Raw genomic sequence first — 25348 nt, forward strand, 5'->3', positions numbered from 1 at the left:
GTACCTACTCAATCATTTCCGTTTTTTACTTTCAGCTATTCTGTATCCATTCAATCATTCTGTTTTTCACTTTCAGTACAATATTCAATAAAGTACGAGATATTCAATATTTTTTTATAAAATTGGATTAATGTTAGATGATTTTGCCCACTTGCAGACTAATGTAAGTGTTCCGAGCACATTTAAGGTAGGTCAGCTCAGCTATGATGTTTGGTAGGTTAGGTGTATTGAGTGCATTTTTGACTTACGATATTTTCAACTTATGATGGGTTTTTCAGGATGTTACCCTTAAGTTGAAAGATCCATATTGTGAATTGCTAATGAATTGAATGTGTGTGTGAGATAAAAGGAATACTCCCGCGTTTTTGCCTTGAGAAAACGGGTGGATATTTGTGCTACTTACTGAAATGTAGAACCTTGAAGATGGATCATGTGGGAAATCAAGAGGACCTTTTTGGACATGTCAAATTTGAGGCACCTATTAGAAATCCCAGTAAAATTGCTGGGTAAACAATGGGATAAACTACTTTATAGAGAGGCTTGGGTTGGCAATAAAGAGTTTGGGAAACAAGTGAGATAGTATTTTAAGCCATGGAAATGAATAATTAATTCAAACTCTATTTCATAGTCACTCATTGACACAAACTAACAAAGGTCTCACCATCTTATAGCTGCACATACAGGAGTATGAGGCCTGTAGCAGAGGAAAAGAGAGATGACGGGTCTCATACAAGTCCTTCTATTCTTACAACCAGAGGGACATTGGTCAGAACCAGTCAGATGTCCTTGCCTAACTGCAGCGTTCTGAGAAATGTGGAGGAATTGATGAATGTTTGGTGAGCACTTCTGTGTCTTACATAATATTGAATATCTTACCTCTAAATAGGAAAATATCCATACAGAGGGGAAAAGCAATGCTTACCAAAATATTAAGTCCATGGTATTTTTGTGCATTTCTAATGGTAATAAGCTCAATAAGCTCTATCATTCTCCACCAACCACCTTCTGAAAAATCTGATGTGGGCAATTAACATTTTCTCTTCTCATGTAAAATATATGCAAATGAACCTTTAAACTTTCTTCCAATCAGGAAAGTGCTCATAAAAGCCTCCTAGGAAAAAATTCTGGAGCCAGGAATACTAAATCTTAACATGATGAAAAGGGAGCATACTGATATATAAATAAGCCACTTTGATTAAATTTGCCCACCTCGAAAATGAAACCAGAACCATAAAACTAACTGTTGAACTAAGTCCTTTGAAGCAGCAGTGCCTTTTTTTTTCTGGGTCCAATAGCATCTTTTTATAAGATTTTCAAGACTATCTATTTGTGTAGCTCTTAACACAAAGAGAAATTCTTTTCGTGATCTATTTTGTAAATGTTTTTGAACCTCTTCTTTTGAAAGCTGCACTCCAGATTGGAAGTTCTGGATAGAATTATTTTGAAAGGAAGTATTTATCTGTCTAAAAAGCCCAAAGATCATGTTGTTTTCATCCAAACACTAGCTAGAAAAATCATATTTTATTTTAGAAGGAAATGGTTTGGCTGCTTAAGCACAGCAGAATGCTTTCTAACAACAGTAAGACATTTAATTTTGAGAAAACAAAAATTCTGAAAGAAACAGGGGTGGTGGGGGGTGGGAAGGACTGGCAGGTGATTGAGCTTCAAGAGTATCGCCTCATTTGAAAATAGTGACCCAAATAATGGTATTAGTTACAGACATTTCAATTCTTACAAAATGACTAATTGGCTTTGCTGCTTGGTTGGGATAGAATATACTAAATACTGGGCCATTTTTTTCCTGTGCCGAAGTCTGGTTGCTTACTAGTCTTAAACATGTTAAACAGAGACCTTTTCAAAATAATCTAAGAAATAATTGTCATCCTATCACAGTTTAGTCATTTCTATTGTCATTTTAATATTAATGAGCAATTCATGTCACCATATCTTTTATATAAAAATTAGTGGCATTGTTATTTTTATTTCTCAACTAAACAGCATTCTTTTATGATATTCAATGGAAATATTCATTTTAAATTCATATAGTCTATTATATGAAGTACAATTAAGCAATTTTAATATACACATGTAAGTATATTTCATTTACTTATGTTTATTTATGCTTATATATTTACTAACTTACTCAAGGATTTGAAGTGATTTATGCTAACTTGTAAAATAAGATAGGAAAAAAAAATCAGTAAAAAAAAATTAGGTCTATGGTAAACCTACATAGAATAAAAATTCAAGAAGGAAAATTTAGAACACATGTGCCGTCCACTGTGAGGATTATATTTATGTAAATTTCTCATGAAATCCACACGGTGAATAAATGACACTAAAGGGAAAATATGAGCAATAATAAAAATAGTGGAGCTACTGAAATTTTTATTAAAGAGAAATTATCACACAGCTCAATTAAGCTTTGATTGTGATACTAAATACCAAATTACACTTGATTAATTATTCAATCTAGGAAGTACAAGAACTTGGTGATAAATATTTGCATTTGAAAAGTCATAACCAATGGAAAACCTTTTAATATCCATTTAATGTACTAATTGGATGATACTAAGAAAATCAGTGTAGTAGCAGCTGCATATGCAATTCAATTTGATGAAATTTTAATTATAGAGAAAAAACTGATAGCAAAGTAAACAGAGTGAAACAGTGCTGAAATGAAAATAGCACAAACTGATTTGTGTGTTTCTCTGCAAAATTGCAGGTGTTGTCAAAGTGGATTATGGAGATGTGTCAGTCAGAAGAACACTAAGAGAAAATCTGAAGTGTAAGCCCTTTTCTTGGTACCTTGAAAACATCTATCCGGACTCCCAGATCCCAAGACGTTATTACTCACTTGGCGAGGTATGAATTATTTATTTTGGTTAAGTTATAAATATATTTTGCAAAAGGAGCAATTTCTAAGGAGCTCAGTATTTTTTTAACATCTTTATTGGAGTATAATTGCTTTACAATGGTGTGTTAGTTTTTGCTTTATAACAAAGTGAATCAGCTATACATATATACCCATATCTCCTTCCTTTTGCATCTTCCTCCCTCCCACCCACCCTCTTTATCCCATCCCTCTAGGTGGTCACAAAGCACCGAGTTGATATCCCTGTGCTATGTGGCTGCTTCCCACTAGCTATCTATTTTACATTTGGTAGTGTATATATGTCCATGTCACTCTCTCACTTCGTCCCAGCTTACCCTTCCCCCTCCCCATGTCCTCAAGTCCATTCTCTACGCCTGCGTCTTTATTCGTGTCCTACCCCTAGGTTCCTCAGAAACATTTTTTTTTTTTTTAGATTCCATATAATATATATGTGTTAGCATATGGTATTTGTTTTTCTCTTTCTGACTTACTTCACTCTGTATGACAGACTCTGGGTCCATCCACCTCACTACAAATAACTCAATTTCATTCCTTTCTATGGCTGAGTAATATTCTATTGTATATATGTGCCACATCTTCTTTATCCATTCATCTGTCAATCAACACTGGTTGCTTCCATGTCCTGGCTATTGGAAATAAGAGTTGCAATGAACATTGTGGTACATGACTCTTCTTGAATTATGGTTTTCTCAGGGTATATGCCCAGTAGTGGGATTGCTGGGTTGTATGGTAGTTTTATTTTTAAGTAACCTCCATACTGTTCTCCATAGTGGCTCTATCAATTTACATTCCCACCAGCAGTGCAGGAGGGTTCCCTTTTCTCCACACCCTCTCCAGCATTTATTGTTTCTAGATTTTTTGATGATGGCCATTCTGACTGGTGTGAGGTGATACCTCATTGTAGTTTCAATTTGCATTTCTCTAATGATTAGTGATGTTGAGCATCCTTTCATGTGTTTGTTGGCAATCTGTATATCTTCTTTGTAGAAATGTCTCTTTAGGTCTTCTGACCATTTTTGGATTGGGGTCTTTGTTTTTTTGATATCGCACTGCATGAGCTGCTGGTAAATTTTGGAGATTAATCCTCTGTCAGTTGCTTCATTTGCAAATATTTTCTCCCATTCTGAGGGCTGTCTTTTCGTCTTGTTTATGTTTTCCTTTTCTGTGCAAAAGCTTTTATTTTTTATGTTATGAATAAAATGCTTTAAGGGTTTTTAAACAGATCTATTTTAAATGACTTCTCATAAATTACAAGGACCATAAAGGTGTATATCACTGGGATTTGTAAAAAGTAAGAACATAGTTTAAGATGGAATAAATAGTATTTTCTTGTTTCTTTAGAGAACTTTAAAAAGTTCTCAAACTTTTTAGTCATATGGAACTTACACTCTTAAAATTTATTGTAAACCATGAAGAGCTTTTATTTATGTGGGCTCTAATGACTAATATTTATTATGTTGAGACAAACTGGAAACTTTAAAATTTATTAATTTATTGAAGGTAATATATAATAATCCATTACACATTAATATAAGTAACATATTTTTGAAAAAGAAATATATCTTATAAAGCAAAACCAAATACTAAGAAGATTAGTATTTTTTTTTAATTGCATTAAAAACTGGCCAAAAAAAGATAGCTGGATTCTTATAAATGCTTCTATATTGTCTATTATAACACACCATGTAGCCTATGGAAGACTCCTTGTACATTCATGAGAAGTGAGAGTGAAAAGTATTATCTTATTATTATCAAAATCATATAGACTTTGTGGACACACTGAGAACCCTTGATCGGCACCATCCTTTTTCAAAATATCTATTATCTTTTTTTATAAATACTTTCACTTCTTTAATAAAAGTTTTTCACTCACACTCATCCAGAAAGCTACTTTTTCTAATTACCATGTGCAATTCAGAGAATAACCCTACCCTAACTTTATTATCTAGAGAAGAAAACAATGCCTTTGTCTTATTTCTTCTTTCTCTATGACTTTTAAAATTTACAATGTTGTGTTAATTTCAGGTGTACAGCAAAGTGAATCATACATATACATATATCCACTCTTTTTTAGATGCTTTTCCCATAGACCATTACAGAGTACTGAGTACAGTTCCCTGTGCTATATAATAGGTCCTTATTAGTTACCTATTTTATATACAGTGTGTTAGATATCCCAATCTCCCAATTTATACCTCTCCCCCCTTTTCCCCCTTGGTAACCATAAGTTTGTTTTCTACATCTGTGACTCTGTTTTGTAAATAAGTTCATTTGTACCTTTTTTCAGATCCCACATATAAGCGCTACCATATGATATCTTTTTCTTTCTGACTTCACTCAGGATGACAATCTCTAGGTCCATCCATGTTGCTACAAATGGCAGTATTTTCTTTTTTATGGCTGAGTAATATTCCATTGTATGTATGTACCACCTCTTTATCCATTCCTCTGCTGATGGACATTTAGATTGCTTCCATGTCCTGGCTATTGTAAATAGTGCCACAATGAACATTGGGGTGCATGTATCTTTTCAAATTATGGTTTTCTCCAGATATATGCCCAGGAGTGGGATTGCTGGATCCTATGGTAGCTCTGTTTTTAGTTTTTTAAGGAACCTCCGTCTATTCTCCACGGCATGTACCAATTTACATTCTCACCAACAGCATAGGAGGGTTCCCTTTTCTCCACACCCTCTCCAGCATTGTTTGTAGATTTTTTGATGATGGCCATTCTGACTGGTGTGAGGTGATACCTCATTGTAGTTTTGATATGCATTTCTCTCATCATTAGTGATGTTGGGCATCTTTTCATGTGCTTTTTGGCCATCTGTATGTCTTCTCTGGAGAAATGTCTATTTAGATCTTTTGCCCGTTTTTTGATTGGGTTGTTTGTTTTTTTTGATGTTGAGCTGCATGAGCTGTTTGTATATTTTGGAGATTAATCCCTTGTGGATATCCTTGTTTGCAAATATTTTCTCCCATTCTGAGGGTTGTCTTTTCATTTTGTTTATGGTTTCCTTTGCTGTGCAAAAGCTAAAAGTTTAATCGGGTCCCATTTGTTTGTTTTTCATTATTTCAGGAGGTAGATCAAAAAAGATCTTGCTATGATTTATGTCAGAGAGTGTTCTGCCTATATTTTCCTCTAAGACTTTTATAGTATCCGGCCTTACATTTAGGCCTTTAATCCATTTTATTTTTGTGTGTGATGTTAGGGAGTGTTCTAATTTCATTCTTTTACACATAGCTGTCCCATTTTCCCAGCACCACTTATTGAAGAGACTGTCTTTTCTCCATTGTATATTCTTGCCTCCTTCCTCATAGATTAGGTGACCATAGGTGCGTGGGTTTATCTCTGGACTTTCTGTCCTGTTCCATTGATCTATATTTCTGTATATGTGCCAGTACCATACTCTTTTGATGACTGAGCTTTCTAGTATATTCTGAAATCAGGGAGCCTTATTCCTCCAGCTCCATCTTTCTTAAGATTGCTGGCTCTTCGGGGTCTTTCTGTGTTTCCAATTTTTTTGTTCAAATTCTGTGAAAAATGCCATTAGTAATTTGATGATAGGGATTGCATTGAATCTGTAGATTGGGTAATATAGTCACAAAATATCTATTATCTTTAGAAATTTAAAAATTGGCTTCATCATAACTATACAAGCATATGTTCCTAATACATATTCAATTGCTCACAATAAGAATTATTCCTTTATGAATTATATGTTCCATACTGTTAACTTCCCACCTAATGGGGATTAGGTTTGAGAATCAAAACTAATTTAATATTGGTTGTAATTAAAGCATTTCAACAGCAATAATACATGCATTCCAAAAATATTTATTATGTTTGTTGAATCTGCCATTTTTATAGGTCGTAACAGTAGAATATCTGAAAATTCAGTCTAATACTTTTTGGTGCATTTGCCAAGATATCTATGATTTTATCCACTCTATAACTATAAACATCACTTGTGATTAACTAGAAACTAATTAAAGAAAAAAATGCAATTTGTTCCTAGCTGAATCATTTTTACAGGCTGTTTTTCTGTGCCTTATCTTTGCACTGTTTGTGAAATCTCCACTTACTCATCAGCCAGGTAAATATCTCTCTATAGAATTTTTCAGTTTACATCTATTCAACATTAATTGAATACTGTAGTGCAAAGGTTCATGTGTAAGAACACCGAATATACTACTTTCTAGGTGTAACTTTAGTCACTAGTCCTGTGCCTCCGGTGTTTTTGGGTTTTTTTGTTTTCAGTGGGAGGGTGTCATTGCTGTTGTTTTCAAATATGCAGTATTCCCATGTTAGCACTAATATCACAGGGATTTATTTATATTCAGTACATAAAATATGAATGTTTTTTAAACTGGAACACTGTTTGCATATGAGTTATTATAATCTAGTTCTACTGAAGATCCCCAATAAAATATCTAATAAACATTCATTTCTTTACTGAAAAGTTTGTTGGATCTGACTTTACCTTTAGAAGAAGGGAGGTTTTCTATTCTTGTAGTAGAGTATTTCTCCCACAGTAATCAATGGACCCAGCTGATGAGTAAACATTGATAACTCTTTCTAAAAGAAGGTATGACCAGGGCCTATATAACAAGACAGACATGAGTAAAGAGGGCTTTTGGAAATTCTCTGAGGCCACCGGGGTGACTCCTGAGAAAGAGTCAGGACTCTGAAATGGAACCTAGATGTTTACTTCCATGTTAAAAATTCAGTTTTATGGTTCCCTGTACTACATCAAGAAACCTAATTAATTGACTTTCTGAAAAAGTGAAAATGAAGTGTGGGAAAATTCCTTTATACAACCTACTGATTTTAAAGTAACTATCTTCTGTAATGAATCTTATAGAAATCGTTTGAAAAACTTTTAAAGACAGAAATTACACCTTTCAGGGTTTTTGAAACATATCCAGAAGAGGCAGCACGTTGTACTGAAAAAATTCCAGGCTTCAGAATCAAGCAGAGGAGGGTTTAAATACTGACCTCACAGTTTAGGACTCAAGTAGCACTAGGTCTTCTCTCTGGTACCTGTCAGCCGCAGGAAGGTAATCATACAAGGTTATAATGATGATTGAGGATATAGAGCATCTACAATACCACCTAGCAAGAATTAGTAGCAGCACCAGTAGTTACAGGTATTGTAATTATTATAGCTACTATTTATTGTTTTCTTACTATGTCAAACATTATGCTAGATGCTTAATAATAATTGCAGTATTTAAAAATCACAATTCCATTACTTAGGTTTTGTTATTATCCCCAATTAAATATGGAACCTATATGGAGAAAGTTCATGTGATTGGCCTAATGGTCATAGAGCTAACTAAATATTGGAGTCAGGATTCAATACATTTTAGTCTGACACTAAAGCTCACTTTTTCTTATAACTAGAAGGAGAAAATAGATTATATTACTATATGTTATTCATTCAAAATGCTTATATTAAATAAGAGATTAAGCTAGAACCTGTGTTATATGCTAACGATGCAAAGTCAATAAGGAAAGACCTTTACTCTTAAGCCATTCTACTGAAATGGGGGTGGGGGATGGCAAAAGAGAATCAAACAAACAGATAAGAAATTAAGTAGAAATAAACATGTGGTATATAGGCATGCTATAAGCTGCTGTTTCAAAAACCCAATAAATTCAAAAATCTATGAGATATATTAAGTTTTGAACTTTCTGGAATATTAATGTACTGCAGTTTTCCACTTTAAAACCATCCTTAAAGAGATGCAATTCTGCACCTGTTTCCTTGGAAACAGAAGGACAAATTCACCAAGCACTGCTTTCTAATTCAATTTTGCCTAGTCATGTATACATAATTTGATGGACACTCTGATAATGAGTTCGGGATGAACTGTTAATGGACAACAGTCATTTACTTAAATCTTTTTCTTTCTTACTACCTGTCATTAGCCATCAATTTAAAAATGTAAAAAACTACCTTTTCTTATATATGAAGGTACTATCTCTCAGTCTCAAAGTGATATCAGGTGTCCAAAGCTACTTATCTAGAGGACAAAGTTATTTCTTTGTAGTAATTCATATGTACTCCTCACTTAATTTCAAATGAAATTGTTAGGATTTAACAATTTACTATTTCCTTGAGTTTCAGTGTTTTTCAAAGCCTAGATATTTAATATTGCAGTGCATTGATGAATATAAATATTTTCATGTCAATTTCTTCATAACTTTCCTAGTTGTATTGCAAGATAGAGGCAAACATGGTATTCAGTTTCTATTATCGTGTATTGTCACCAAAATAATCATCAGTACTGATATCAGATAGCTATCTTAATTTCTTACGCTTGCCTTTTACTCAGGTAATTGAAATATTACTTTACCCAGCCCGTGAATTACATGCAGTTTCCAATGGGAAGTTAAAAGCTGTGCAATTGCTTTGAACTAAAACCTTTAATTAAGTAGCTTAATGAAGCATATGCCTTTTAAACTTAGTAAGCAGATCATAATGGAATAAGGAAGTAGAGCTTCTTGCAGCATTAAATTTTTAAGTAGCCCTTTAGCTTATGTATGTTTAGCATGTCAGCTTCTGATCTTGTAAATATAAAAGCTAATTCAAGTATAAGATTGAAAAATGGCTTTCTAAAGTAGTAATGCTTCACCCTAAATTTTTGGCCTCAGACAGGCCAGCATTTTGGAAAAATGTGAGCTATGTAGAACACAAGAATAGAGAGGGCAAGAAGGGAGAGAAGAGGATTGCTGGAGCCAAGTGACTTTTAACTCTTGGGGCTTAATATTTGCATTTGCCTGTTGCTTGGAAGACGTTTTGACATTAGTCTCTGCATTTTGTACTGCCTGCTTGACCTCAGCACTTTCTTTTCCTCTTGTATTCTTTAACCTTATCAGCTAGTTAAGATCCTTGCACAACTGACACTGTATTCCTTAAATATTGTTAAAGAGCAAATTTAAGTAACTAAAAATAGACATCTATTGAAGCTGCTAGGCTGCAGGGATTAAGGATAAAATCAGTTACTGCCAAATGCAGAGGCTAAAACCCTGAGAGTGTTACCCTTTCTGTTGGTAATCAGGAGATCTATTTATAAATTCACCATCTTCTTGACCCTTTAATAGGAAAACCAGTAACAAAGCCTCATTTTATACAACTTGGCACAAGTGGGGGCATTCTCTCTGCCCATGATGATATTTCCAAAACTCTTTGGGACCAGTAGCTGATTTTCATCCCAGTGTAACTAAATATGCACATATACAGGCAGAATACATTACTCTTCATCAGATGTTAACCTTAAAGAATGTTGGGCTGGGTAACCCACCTATGGACAAAATGAGCAAGTATCTTACTAGAAAAAAATTTTTTTTTTTTACTTTACACTGCTGATAAATAAATTAGAATCTATTCTATCACTTAAATATGTATTGGTACAAACAACTGCAACAAACTATATTCCAGTTAGGCATATGAATTCTCCTAGGATTCTTGTTTGCTTTTGTTATCCACCAAAATAAGTGAAATTGTTCAGTTTTCTGTATTCTTTACTGTTTTGTTGAAGGAGGTTAAGATATCACATACTCATAATTTTTAAATCTCACGGGACATTCTAAACCCAGGTTTACATAAGAGAAGTCAGCTTGGGTTTGTTAATAAATAGATTTTGCAAATCTGTGTAAAACCATCCTTCTGAGTTATTCATAATTTGGTAAAGAGAAAATAAATATACTTAAATGCATATTCACTGAAGCAATTAATTACATGCAAATATTAACATTAAACTCTGGAATTCACTGCAAATGTGCCTATTTCCTTCTTCACAAGGAAAGAGAAACCAAATGAGGTTGACATATTTAAAATAATGAGTAACATAATGTGCAGTTGAAAGATAAGCATGTGTTGGAGTAATTAAAGCCCAAAAAAAGCTAGCTTAAGTTTAGACTCTTAATTTAGAATGAAGTTTACCTGTTAGTTTTGAAGTTCAAAGGTGGTGGGGGTGGGAGTTTATGACTCTTTTTTAGAATTGGAGTTCTCATTGTTGCTTGCTGTTACAATCCAGCAGAGGGAGCAAAAGCTAAAGAACAAACCATGCAAGTGGTAAGAACATTACCAATGATACTACCAATGAGTAGAAACATTTAGAAAAAGACTTGCTGATTTCAAACATCAAAACACAAGTGGGAAAAATACTCCCAAGTTTATGTCATGAAAGATTGTTCTCAGGCAATAAAAGATTATGTGTAAACAAAGAAATGTCAAAGCAGACAACAAAGTTAAAACTACATTGGCCCCACACCATATATTCAAAGCTATACCACAACATAAGGAATGAGTCACAAGAATTTCTCAGAATGCAGAACCACCCGTATGTTCTACTTATGTTGATACAGGTTGGCTTCTGTAAGGAGTTTCTATGGATGAAGTTCCTCCATGTTTGTTTGCCTAGACTTTTCTCAGGATTAATGAATGGCATGATGAAGCAATTGGTGTTGTCAGGTAATATGACACCAGTGACAAGATCAGGATCTTTCCTGAAATTTCATTTCTTTGCTTAAATAACATTCTTTGGGAATATTATGTATTTGCCTCAGTTCCAGGGTGTTCTTACAATGGTTCTGATTTTAAAATCACACAGAATCATCCTATATCTGATCATCCTTTGCATCTCAAAAGATGAGATGCATAGTTTGAACTTTCCTGTATGCCAGTATCTTATATTGTGCATTAAGATTTGCTTGTTGAGGACTGTCAGAAGACACTAGTGACTATTTTTATGTTTGAAGAAAATATTACAGATTCTCAATGTTAGGCTCATCGACTTCAGAATAACCTGATGTACATCAGGCTGCCTTCTAGGTGTACATACATTTTTTAAAAAAAATCTGGATATCATAGCACTACTCACAAAAACCTCTCAGAGACTGTCTCTATCCGGATGATATGTCCTTATCAATTTTTTAAGATGGGTATTGATAGCCCTGTTCCCTGACACTCCATATTTGTATCCAATGTCATCATAGCCAGAAGTCATTTTCATGACCAGGGCCCAACAGTCTGACAGACACTCAGCATGGAAACCACTTTGCTTCTAGCCTTTTTGACCTGGTTCCTCAGGTCTGATCCTAGGCCCCTTTCATGTTCCATGTGTCTTTGCCACTGTCTGGATGACCTGTCATTTACCTTTACCTTTATTCAACTAGAACTTAATCCTCCCTTCCTCGTTATAGGCCTCCTTTCTGAACAACACTGCCTACCTGTCTGGATGGCAGGACTAGGCAATTCCCAAACTCACTATAATAACTTTCAATAACTTATTTGGGCAAACTACTTAACCTCTTTCTATCTTAATGTTTTCATGTGTAAAATGGGGGTAATAGGTTGGTTTTGAATTAGTTATTACACATAAGTGCTTGGGACAGGTTCATGGCACATACAATTACAACTATAAATAATAATTATTATTGTGGTGGTTGTGGTGCTTGCCATCCCTGTCTCATTCTGACAGCTTTCCTAAAACCACTGACTCCTAATTATTTCTAGTCTCCTAGAACCCATGTCCAGCCAGCCTCACCAGATTTGACTTGGGTTCCTATACTATATCCTCTTAGCACCTGCTGCATTCTAAGGGACAATTAATATTACATGTCTGGAAACCATCAAACCAATTTTTATAAAAGTTAGAACATGTCATGAATAAAACAGGCTCCTTTTCATGAAGTCCCCAAAACGAGTCTACTCTGGAATTCTGAAAAAACAGCAGCAGCAGTGACATACTGTTTGAATCTCCTTGAATTCCTCCATTGAGGCAGAGAGAGCATCCAGGTTAGCAAAACCAAACACTGATGGACAACTTTAACAGTAAAATTAGGTGACAAGGTATTCTCACCAATCCCAAAATATGACCTGTAAAATTCATGACCATATGATAATACAATCATTGCTGTAAGAAAAAAAGGAAGCAATGGGGTGTTTGACGGAAATGAGACCAGGCTAACACCTGAGTTGCCAATAGATACTCATGAGAAATTGTTTTATGCCAATTTAATAATAGTAGTTGAAACTGGGAGAAGTGTTTCATAAAATCCAATGTGCAAGTCAGTGAAAAGTCCCCTCTCTAAATGTCTGAAGGGTCTGAAAACTCTGCAGCCTGTGAATTCTTACAACTCAATAGCTGAAGCTCTTTCTCAGGAGAAACTTCAGGGAATAAAGCCCAACTTATGGAGGTAGGGACAACAGTGACAAAGTCCAAATAAAAATGGGAGAGGTCAGGGTGGGGCAGGGGGTGGCGGTAGAGACAAGGTAGCAGAGTAGAAGGACTTGAGCTTGCCTCCTCTCACAAAAACACCAGAATCACAAATAACTGCTAAACAACCATTGGACTTGAAAAAAGACTGGAATGTACCAAAAAAGATAGATCTAAAAGACAAAGAAGAAACCACATGAGACGGTAGGAGGGGGCCCATGTGCAGAACAATCAAATACCATACCCACTGGGTGGGTGACCCACAAACTGGAAAATAATTACATCACAGAGGTTGCCCCACAGGAGTGAGAGTTCTGAACCACACATCAGGCTCCCCAGTCTGGGGGTCTAACAGTGGGAGGAGGAGCCCCCCAGAGCATTGGGCTTTGAAATCCAGTGGGACTTGATCACAGAAACACCACAGGACTGGTGGAAAGAGAAACTCCACCCTTGGAGGGTACACACGAGGACTCATGGAAAAAGCAGGGACTCCATAGGAGCCTGGGCCAGACGTACCTGCTAGTCTTGGTCTCCTGGAGAGCAGGGGGGTGGCTATGGCTCACTGTGGAAAAGAGGACACTGGTGGCAGAGGTACAGGGGAGTACTCATTGGCATGAACTCTCCAGGAGGCTGCCATTTTGTCACCAAGTCCTGGCCCCACCCAACAGCCTGTAGGCTTCAGTGCTGAGATGCCTCAGGCCAAACAACCAACAGGGTGGGAACACAGCTCCACCCATCAGCAGACACTGGCTGCCTAAAACCTTCCTGAACCCACAGCTGTCCATTAAACACACCCCTTGACACAGCCTGCCCACCAGAGGGACAAGACCCAGCTCCACCAACCAGTAGGCAGGCACCAGTCCCTCCTGCCAGGAAGCCTGCACAAGCCTCTTAGACCAGCATCACCCGCCAGGGAACAGACACTAGAAGCAAGAGGAAATACAATCCTGCAGCCTGTGAAACTGAGACTAGAAACAGAGGAAGTCAGACACAATGAGATGGAAAAGGAATATGCACCAGACAAATGGAAAAGATAAAACCCTGGAAGAACAACTGACTGAAGTGGAGATAGGCAATCTACCTGAAAACTAATTCAGAGTAATGATGGTAAAGATGATCCAAGATCTTGGAAAAAGAATGGAGGCACAAACCGAGAAGATACAAAACACAGTTTAACAAAGAGATAAAGAACAAACAGAGTTGAACAATACAATAACTGAAATGAAAAATACACTAGAAAGAATCAGTAGCAGAATAACTGAGGCATAATAACTGATAAGTGACCTGGAAGATAGAAATGGTGGAAATCACTGCTATAGAACAAAACAAAGAGAAAAGAATGCAAAGAAAAGAGGACAGCCTCAGAGACCTCTGGGACAACATTAAACACACCAACATTTGCATTATAAGAGTCCCAGGATGAGAAGAGACATAGAAAGGGCCCTGACAATATATTTGAAGAGATTATAGCCAAAAACCTCCCTAACATGGAAAAGGAAACACTCACTCAACTCCAGGAAGCGCAGAGTTCCATACAGGATAAACCCAAGGAGGAACATGCCAAGACACATATTAATCAAACTTATAAAAATTAAAGACAAAGAAAAAATATTAAAAGCAACAAAGGAAAAGCAACAAGTAACATGCAAGGGAATCCCTATAAGGTTATCAGCTGATTTTTCAGCATAAACTCTACAGGCCAGAAGGGAGTGTCACAATATATTTAAAGTGATGAAAGAAAAAACCTACAACTAAGAATATTCTACCCAACAAGGCTTTCATTCAGATCTGACAGAGAAAACAAAAGCTTTACAGACAAGCAAAAAATAAGAGAATTCAGCACCACCAAACCAGCTTTACAACAAACGCTAAAGGAGCTTCTATAGGTGACAAAGAAAAAGCCACAACTCTAAACAAGAAAATTAGGAATGGGAAAGCTCACTGGTAAAGGCAAACATTTAGTAAACATAGGAAACCATCCACACACAAATGATGTCAAAACCAGCAATCGTGAGAACAGGAGAATACAAATGCAGAATATTGGAAACACATTTGAAATTAAGAGAACAGCAACTTAAAACAATCTTGTGTGTGTGTGTATATATATATATATATATATATATAGACTGCTATATCAAAACCTCATGTAACTGCAAACCAAAAATCTATGATAGATATATACACAAAGAAGAAAAAGGATTACAAACACAACACTAAAAGTCATCGAATCACAAGAGAAGATAATAAAAGAGGAAGGGAAGAAAAAGACCTACCAAAAGAAATATAAAACAATTAACAAAATGGCAAGAAGAACATACATATTGATAATTACATTAAATGTAAATGGATTAAATGCTCCGACCAAAAGATGCACACTGGCTGAAGGGATACAAAAACAAGAACTGTATATAAGCTGTCTACAAAAGACCCACTTCAGAGCTAGGGACACATACAGACCGAAAGTGACAGGATGCAAAAAGGTATTCCATGCAAATGGAAATAAAAAAAAAAACTGGAGTAAGCAACACTCATATCAGACAAAATAGACTTTAAAATAAAGACTGTCAGAAGAGACAAAGAAGGATACTATACAATGATTGAGGGATCAATCCAAGAAGATATAACAATTATAAATATTTATGCACCCAACATAGGAACACCTCAATACATAAGGCAAATGCTAACAGCCATAAAAGGGGAAATCAACAGTAACACAAGAATACTGGGGGACTTTAACACCCCACTTACACTAATGGACAGATCATCCAGACAGAAAATAAACAAGGAAACACAAGCTTTAAATGACACACACAACAATAGACCAGATGGGCTTGATATTTATAGGACATTCCACCCCAAAGTGGCAGAATACAATTCTTCTCAACTGCACACAGAACATTCTCCAGGTTAGAGAACATGCTGGGCAACAAAGAAAACCATAGTAAATTAAAGAAAATTGAAATCATATAAAGCATCTTTTCCAACCACAACACTATGAGATTAGAAATTGCACACAAGAAAAAAACTGTAAAAAACAAACATATGCGGCTAAATAATATGCTACTAAGCAACCAATGGATTGCTGAAGAAATCAAAAAGTACCTAGAGACAAATGACAATGAAAAGACGATGATCCAAAACCTATGGGATGCAGCAAATGCAGTTCTAAGAGGGACGTTTATAGCAGTGGATTCTTACCTCAGGAAACATGAAAAACTACAAATAAACAACCTAACCTTACACATAAAGCAACTAGAAAGAAGAGTGAACAAAACCCAAACTTACTGGAAGGAAAGAAGTCAGAAAAATCAGAGCAGAAATAAGTGAAATTGAGATGAAGAAAACAATAGCAAAGATCAATGAAACTAAAACCTGGTTCTTTGAAAAGATAAAATTGATAAACTTTTAGCCAGACTCATCAAGAAAAAAAAAAAAAAAGAGAGGGCCAAATCAGTAAAAATTAGAAATGGAAAAGGAGAAATTACAACAGACACCACAGAAATACACAGGATCATAATAGACTACTACAAGCAACTATATGCCAATAAAATGGACAACGTAGAAGAAATGGAAAAACCCTTAGAAAGGTGAAACCTTACAAGACTGAACCAGGAAGAAACAGAAAATATGAACAGACCAATCACAAGTACTGAAATTGAAGCTGTGATGAAAAAACTCCCAAAAAACGAAGTCCAAGACCAGATGGCTTCACAGGCAAATTCTATCAAACATTTAAATAAAAGCTAATATCTATCCTTCTGAAACTATTCCAAAAAAACTGCAGAGGAAGGAACACTCCCAAACTCATTCTTTGAGGCCACCATCACCCTGATACCAAAATCAGACAAAGATATCACAAAAAAAGAAAATTACAGGCTAGTATCACTGATGAATGTAGATACAAAAAATCCACAACAAAATACTAGCAAACCTAATACATTAAAAAGATCATACACCATGTTCAAGTGGGATTTATCCCAGGTATGCAAGGATTCTTCCATATACACAAATCAATCAATGTGATACACCATATTAACAAACTGAAGAATAAAAACCATATGATCATCTCAATAGATGCAGAAAAAGCTTCTGACACAATTCAACACCCATTTATGATTAAAAAAACTCTCCAGAAAGTAAGCATAGAGGGAACACAGGCCATATATGACAAACCCATAGCTATCATCATTCTCAACTGAAAAGCTGAAAGCATTTCCTCTAAGATCAGGAACAAAACACAGATGTATGGTCTCGCCACTTTTATTCAACACAGCTTTAGAAGTCCTAACCACGTTAATCAGAGAAGAAAAAGAAATAAAAGGAATCCAAATTGGAAAAGAAGAAGCAAAACTGTTTCTGTTTGCAGATGACATGATACTATACATAGAAAATCCTAAAGAGCTACCAATAAACTACTAGAGCTCATCAACAAATTCGGTAAAGTTGCAGGATACAAAATGAATACACAGAAATCTCTTGCATTCCTATATACTAACAACAAAAGATCAGAAAGATAAATTAAGGAAACGATCCCATTTACCACTGCATCAAAAAGAAAAAAATACCCAGGAACAAACCTACCTAGGGAGACAAAAGACCTGTACTTGGAAAAGTATAAAATGCTGATGAAAGAAATCAAAGATGACACCAAGGGATGTAAAGATATACCATGTTTTTGGATTGGAAGAATCAATATTGTCAAAATAACTACACTACCAAGGCAATTTACAGATTAAGTGAATTCCTATCAAATTACCAATGGCATTTTTCACAGAACTAGAACTTAAATTTTTTAAATTTGTATGTTAACACAAAAGACCATGAATAGCCAAAGCAATTCTGAGAGAGAAAAATGCAGCTGGAGGAATCAGACTCCCTGACTTCAGACTATACTACAAAGCTACAGTCATCAAAAGTGTGGTACTGGCATAAAAACAGAAATATAGATAAATGGAACAAGATAGAAAGCCCAGAAATAAACCCACACACTTATGGTCAATTAATCTACGACAAAGGAAGCAAGAATATACAATGAAGAAAAAAGAGTCTCTCCAACAAGTGGTGCTGGGAAAACTGGCCAATTACATGTAAATGAATGAAACATTCCCTAACACCATACACAAAAATAAACCCAAAGTGGATTAAATATCTAAATGTAAGACCAGAGACAATAAAACTCTTAGAGGAAAACATAGGTAGAACACTCTGACATAAAACTGTAGCAATATCTTTTTAGGTCCACCTTCTAGAGTAATGAAAAAAATAAATAAACAAATGGGACCTAATTAAACTTAAAAGCTTTGCACAGCAAGGAAACCATAAACAAAACGACAACCCACAGAATGGAAGAAAATATTTGCAAACAATGCAACGGAGAGGGATTAGTCTCCACAATATACAAGAAGCTCATGCAGCTCAATCTCAAACAAACAACCCAATCAAAAAATGGGCAGAAGCTCTAAATAGCCATTACTCCAAAGAAGGCATACAGATGGCCAATAAGGACATGAAAAGATGCTCAATGTCACTAATTATGAGAGAAATGCAAATCAAAACTACAGTGACGTTTCACCTCACACTGGTCAGAATGTACATCATCAAAAAGTCTACAAGCAATAAATACTGGAGAGGGTGTAGAGACAAAGGGAACTCTCCTACACTGTTAGTGGGGATGTTAATTGGTATAACCACTATGGAGAACAGTATGAAGGTTTTTTAAAAACTAAAAATAGAACAACCATATGTCCAGCAATCCCACTCCTGGGCACATATCTGGAGAAAACCATAATTCAAAAACAAACATGCACCCCAATGCTCATTGCAGCACTATTTACAATAGCTAAGACATGGAAGCAACCTGAATGTCCATCAACAGAGGAATGAATAAAAAAAGACGTGGTATATATTGATATATACAGTGGAATATTACTCAGCCATAAGAAAGAATGAAATAATGCCATTTGCAGCAACATGGACGGACACAGAGATTATCATACTAAGTGAAGTAAGTCAGACAAAGAAAGACAAATGTCATATGATATCACTTATATGTGGATCCTAAAAAATGATACAAATGAACTTATTTACAAAACAGAAACAGTCTCACAGACTTCAAAAACAAACTTATGGTTACCAAAGTGGAAATGTGGGGGGAAGGATAAATTATGAGTTTGCAATTAACATATATGCACTACTATATATAAAACAGAGAATCAACAAGGACCTACTGTACTGCACAGGGAACTCTACTCAATGCTCTGTAATAACTTATATGGGAAAGAATCTGAAAAAGAATATATATATAAAATATATATTATATATATATATAACTGGATCACTTTGCTGTACACCTGAAACAAACACAACATTGTAAATAAACCATATTTCAGTAAACATTTTTAAAAAATAAAAATGGCAGAGTTGAACAGAACCAAGAGATCTCAAAAAACAGAAGGCAGTTTTTTTTCAACTCTTCAAAAATTACAGGAACAGATCTAGATTTGTGAAGTTAGAAATGGTCTCCAGTGTAAACATTTCCTGTAGGTACAGCTGGAAACATTTATTCTTAAACATACCCAGTGGGTAGCTGGGAAATCAGCTTTGCTATGAAAACCTCCTTACCTTTCCACCAGCACTCAGAGTTTTCAAAATGATTCACAAAATTAACAGGCTTCTAGTTACCAACTACTCCGTTGTGTTTTCCTGATAAGGGGAGTTTCAGCCCTGATTACACATTTGAATTATCTGGGGAGCTTTTAACTGTATTCTGGTCCTACTCTAGACCATTTGAATCAGAATCTATGAAGGTGAAGCAAAGTAGAAGTACATTCTAAAAGTTTTCCAGGTGAGTCTACAGGGCAGCCCAGGTGGAAACCACTGAAAAAGGTTACTCAAAAAAGGAAAAGTAACTGTAATGTCACCATTCAATATCAAGACATGCTATATCTTCCTCCAGAATGGTGTTTGCCAAACTCTGCACATTTTAATCACCTGGGGAGACTTTACAACACCTGATACCAATTTTTTTACAACACCCTATACCAATTAATGAGAATCATCTAGGCATAGATACCAGGCATCAGAATAGTTTAAAGATGTCAAGCGATTCCCCCCATCAGGAAGGAAGGGAGGGAGAGACAGAAAAAGGGAAAGAAAGAAAGGAAGAGACAAAGAGAGAAAGGGAGGGAGGGAGGGAGGGAGGGAGGAAGGAGGAAAAATTACTTCCTAATCAAATTCTCCCTCTTAAAAGATCCAGAGAATTTGTTTCCTGAAAGAAAAAAAAAAAAAAAAGGAAAGGAAAATAGAAAAGGATCACTGCCATAAGAATAAAGATAATAAAGAGTAAAATGATAGCTCTACAAAAAATGAAAGCACACCAGAACTTTATGCTCATAAGACAGAGGAAAACTGTAAACTAATATTTCAAAACAAGTCAAGAGAAATTTTACAATGATAAAATAACTAAAAGAACAATATAAATCAAATTTAGAAAAACCTCTGAAATGAGGACCTGAAATGCAGGAAAGAATTAGAAATGAATGAATCATTTCAGAAATGAAGGATAAACTTAAAGAACAGATGAGTCAATAATCCCAGGAGAAAATGCCATAGAGTTTTAGAGGGGGGAAAGGAGGAAACTTTTTAAAATAAAAAAGAAATAAAAGACAAAACTATTGAATAGAAAATGACATATAGAGAAGCAAGAAGGTCCAAAATAATAGGATTTCCTGATGAGAAAAAGCAATGAAACAAAATGAACACTAAAATTATAACTCAATATTTATTTAATTATATATAATTCAATTATATATAATACAATATTATTCAACATTCAGCCTTGAAAATAAATTTGGAACTACATATTGAAACAGAACACCATATACCTGGGCAAGTGATACAGAATGAATTTTAAGATATGTTGTGGTAAACCTATTGGACTTAGTTTGGCATTCAGGCAAACAGACATTTGTAAGAATAAGGGAAAGAAAATCAGACTATCATCAGACTTTTCAAAAGCAACTATTTATGCTGGAAGTGAATAAAGTAACATTTTAAAGATATTCAAGGGAATATATTGTAAGCCAAGGACTTCAGATCCACAAAATGGATTTTCAAGCATAAAGACCACAGATACAGTTATCAATGTGTAAGAACTCAGAATATTGTTCCCAGTAAATGGAAACATCATCTACCTATTTGCTCAGGCCAAAACCTTGTAATGCTTCTTGATGCCTTTTCTCTCCTAGCTCATTTCCAATTCAATTGCAAGCCATACTGGCTCTACCTTAAAAACATCCTAAGTTTGACCTCCCCACCTCCACTGTTATCCTATTATTCGAAGTAACCATCATCTCCTGCTGGCATGACTCCATAGTCTCCTTATTTGTTTCTCTTCTTCCACTCTTGCCTCCCTCTAATCATTGGAACAGGGCTTGACCACACTGCTCAGTTCTGCCCAACCCCTTACCAAGTGTGAATTCTACTCCCCACTAATTTCAGTTGCTGATTGGGGTTTACTGCAAATGACAATACTTTTCCTAACTCTGGGAACCATTACCTGACCATAGGGTTCTGTACCATACAAAAAAGTTGAATTGTATAAACCTACTCCAGCCTCTATAGAAGTTTCTAATCATATTCATTTGCCAGTAGGGAGAAACATGTACCTAAAGCATAGATAACTATTATAAATAAATATATCCAAGTAATGTGTGAGTGAACAGTAATATGTGTCCAAATAAGAGTCAGAGGTAAGAACTTTTTGGAAGCAGAGTGGACAAGTACAAAACATACTACTTGGAGGTAAGACTAAGGAAAAAATTCTAAAACATTCCATCTACTAGAAAGGTTTTTCTTCTTTTCTACATTCACTTGTGCTTGATTTAGTAATCTGGGCATCTTTAAACTCAATAAATGGCTTTTGTAATTGCATCTGGCACAGATGTCTATTAATGTTATGCTAATTATGGGACAGTGTTTGAGTGTAAACCATGAATCTTATGTTTACAGTTGGCAATTTAATCTTGGTTTTGAAGAATTTTCATGTGAAATCACCATTTAGCCTTGTAATAGCTTTTCTTAGGGTCAGCTGCTTTCCACTAAGTTTGGCACTGGGAATGAAAAAAGATGTGTCTATTTTAGTTAAAGAAATAAACAGTGTAATTAATCTTTATAAATGTACAGAATGGAGCATCTAGTAATGAAGCAACTAAAAATACATAAATTTGAATATCTGACCAATTTGTTTCTATTCCTTTCTCTATAGGACATCACAAATACATTATAGTTATCTGAGTGGAATTTGGAAACTGTCCTAATTTTAAAAGGATTTGGGGAAGAATTCCTAATTTATAATATGTAGAGGTTTTCTTCTTTTCTGATACTATGCTATAAATGAAGAGTGCCTCTTGATTGGATGCTAATGACAATGCTCATGCTATTCAAGTTTACTTGAATGAGAGTTTAGAATCTTATATAGATCTCAGAATGGACATAGAAAAATAAAAATAAATATTTAAAGCAATGTGTTCTCCTTGGAGAAATTTCCTTATAAACTCATATTATTTTGTTTCCAATTTGCAATTTGAAAATATCAGAAAGACCTTCTGACTTACATTTTTGTGTGTTTCCTTTAGATAAGAAATGTTGAAACAAATCAATGTTTAGACAACATGGGCCGCAAGGAAAATGAAAAAGTGGGTATATTCAACTGTCATGGTATGGGAGGAAATCAGGTAAACTCTCCCTTTTTTATCAGCTTCATATTTGGGGGGAAAAATGTTGTGTAAACTATTCAGGTAGACTATGGCTTAGTTTAGTAAATTAATGGGCATTCTAATCAAGAATTAATTTGCCTATGTTATTATCCCAAGTATTGTAAGAAAGCACTGAAGAATTTAATAAAAAAAGCAACATCTTCAATGAGCCTATGGTGAATGAGGCCAGATGTTTGAGACTCATCTCATATTACCATGTATGAGAAAACGAGGACTACATTTTATTCTGTTGTTAACTGAATCATATAAAATAACCCCTCAACAACTATGATGTTTTCCCAATGGTGATTATCCTAAATTTCTTTTTCAAATGTTTATGTATGTCATGTTTTCTGTGACTTTTGGTGGTTTAATAAAATTTTAAAGTGCATAGATAAGCACATCTGTTACAACTTTGCTTTGGCTATCTGAAGACGCCCTTTGGACCAGGTTAAAATGTAGTCTTTAAACAAGATTTATACTTGACTGAAATTCTAGGACACCTTTTTCTGTGTGACAGTCCAATTAATTATCAGAAACTTATACTATAACAAGGATTCTTGTGCTCTCTGTAAGCACTGGAAAGTGGCATGGCAAGGTGGGCCACGTGGAGGCTACTTGGCTGTGAGTCTTGCTGCCATGGCTACTTTCAGAGGCCGAATTTGGAGTTCGTGGGAACTTATAACAAAGCACAGTTAGAGATAACTGCTCCTCTGTACACAAATTGTCTAAAAGGGTCAAGATGAAGCACAGGAATGCGTTGTTTAGTGCTTTAGAGTGAGCTGAGGAAGCAAAAATTATTCTGATCAGCACAACATGATGGTTATATTTGTAATGCAGCTGAATGTATCAAGAATTCATAGAGAGATCTTAGGGATCAAGATGGCAGAGGATAGGACGTGGAACTCACCTACTCCCACCAATACATCAAAAATACATCTATAAGTGGAACGATTTGCACAGAACATCTACTGAACACTGGCAAAAGACCTCAGATTTCTGAAAGGGCAAGAAAACCTCCCCATAACTGGATAGGACAAAAGAAAAAAGGGAAAAAAATAAAGGAAGGAACTGGGATGGGAACTGCACCCCAGGGAGGGAACTACGAAGGAGGAAATTTTCCTGCACCCCGGAAAGTCCCCTCTACGGTGAGATCAGCCAGGATGGAGGAGAAGCTTCAGAGACTCAGAGGAGAGTGCAGCAACCAGTTTGAGGAAGGCAAGACGGAGGGTGACCTGCACAGATGGTCACCTCCGCACTGTGCTCCCCAGCCTGAGATGCTTTTCCACCACTATGGGCAGGGGCTGGGTGCTGAAGCTCAGGCTTCAGAGGTCAGATCTAGGTAGAGGACTGGGATTGGCTGTGCAGAGACAGCCTGAAGAGGCTGGAGTGTGGCAACCAAGGGTGTACTCAGAAGAAGCTTGGGCACACCAGAGAGACAAGGTGCCATTATTGGGGAAACGTGCAAGGAGAGGGGTAGGACCGCCATAGGAGCTTCTTTCCCTGCACGCACTCTTAGGCAACAGGACACGACCTACATGAGCTCCAGTGGTGGGCGCGAGCCACCACTGCCACTAGGAGACCCACAAGCAGGTGCCAATCGCTGCGCCCCTGCTGTCCCAGCAGTGCACAGACTGCCACTGCTTTTGGGAGACCCAGGAGTGGGCACTGTTCACTGCCCCTGCCATCTGGGGAGCATGCACGAGCAGCGAGCAGTCGCCAATCACTGCCCCTGCTGCCCCAGTAGTGTGCGGGATGCCACTACCACTGTGAGACCCAGAAGCAGATGCAAGTATTCTTCAATATCTGCAAATCAGTGTGATACACCACATCAACAAACTAAAGAATTAAAACCACATGATCATCTCGATAGATGCAGAAAAAGCTTCTGACAAAATTCAACACCCATTTATGATAAAAACTCTCCAGAAACTCAGCACAGAGGAAAACTACCTCAACATAATAAAGGCCATATATGACAAACCGACAGCTAACATTATTCTCAACTGTGAAAAGCTGAAAGCATTTCCCCTAAGATCAGGAACAAGACAAGGATGTCCCCTCTTGCCACTTCTATTCAACAGAGTTTCGGAAGATGCTCAACATCACTAATTATTAGAGAAACGCAAATCGAAACTACAGTGACGTTTCACCTCACACTGGTCAGAATGGCCATCATCAAAAAGTCTACAAGCAATAAATGCTGGAGAGGGTGTGGAGAAAAGGGAACTCTCCTACACTGTTGGTGGGGATGTAAATTGGTATAACCACTATGGAGAACAGTATGGAGGTTTCTTTAAAAACTAAAAATAGAACTACCATATGTCCAGCAATCCCACTCCTGGGCACATATCCAGAGAAAACCATAATTCGAAAAGATATGTGCACCCCAATGTTCACTGCAGCACTATTTACAACAGCCAAAACATGGAAGCAACCTGAATGTTCATAGATGGAGGAATGGAAAA

The 25348-nt window shown here is 36.0% G+C and overlaps 1 protein-coding gene across 1 annotated transcript in view; it reads left to right on the forward strand.

Annotated features, from left to right (window-relative positions):
• Window positions 1–25348, forward strand: part of GALNT13 (polypeptide N-acetylgalactosaminyltransferase 13) — a 477309-nt gene that overhangs the window by 406388 nt on the left and 45573 nt on the right. The window contains exons 8-9 of the mRNA XM_060106387.1: window positions 2726–2865; window positions 22761–22859. Coding sequence (XP_059962370.1) covers window positions 2726–2865; window positions 22761–22859 — 239 coding nt within the window. The remainder of the gene's footprint in view (window positions 1–2725; window positions 2866–22760; window positions 22860–25348) is intronic.

This window comes from Mesoplodon densirostris, chromosome 8 (assembly GCF_025265405.1).
Source record: "Mesoplodon densirostris isolate mMesDen1 chromosome 8, mMesDen1 primary haplotype, whole genome shotgun sequence".
NCBI classification, from domain to species: Eukaryota; Metazoa; Chordata; class Mammalia; order Artiodactyla; family Ziphiidae; genus Mesoplodon; species Mesoplodon densirostris.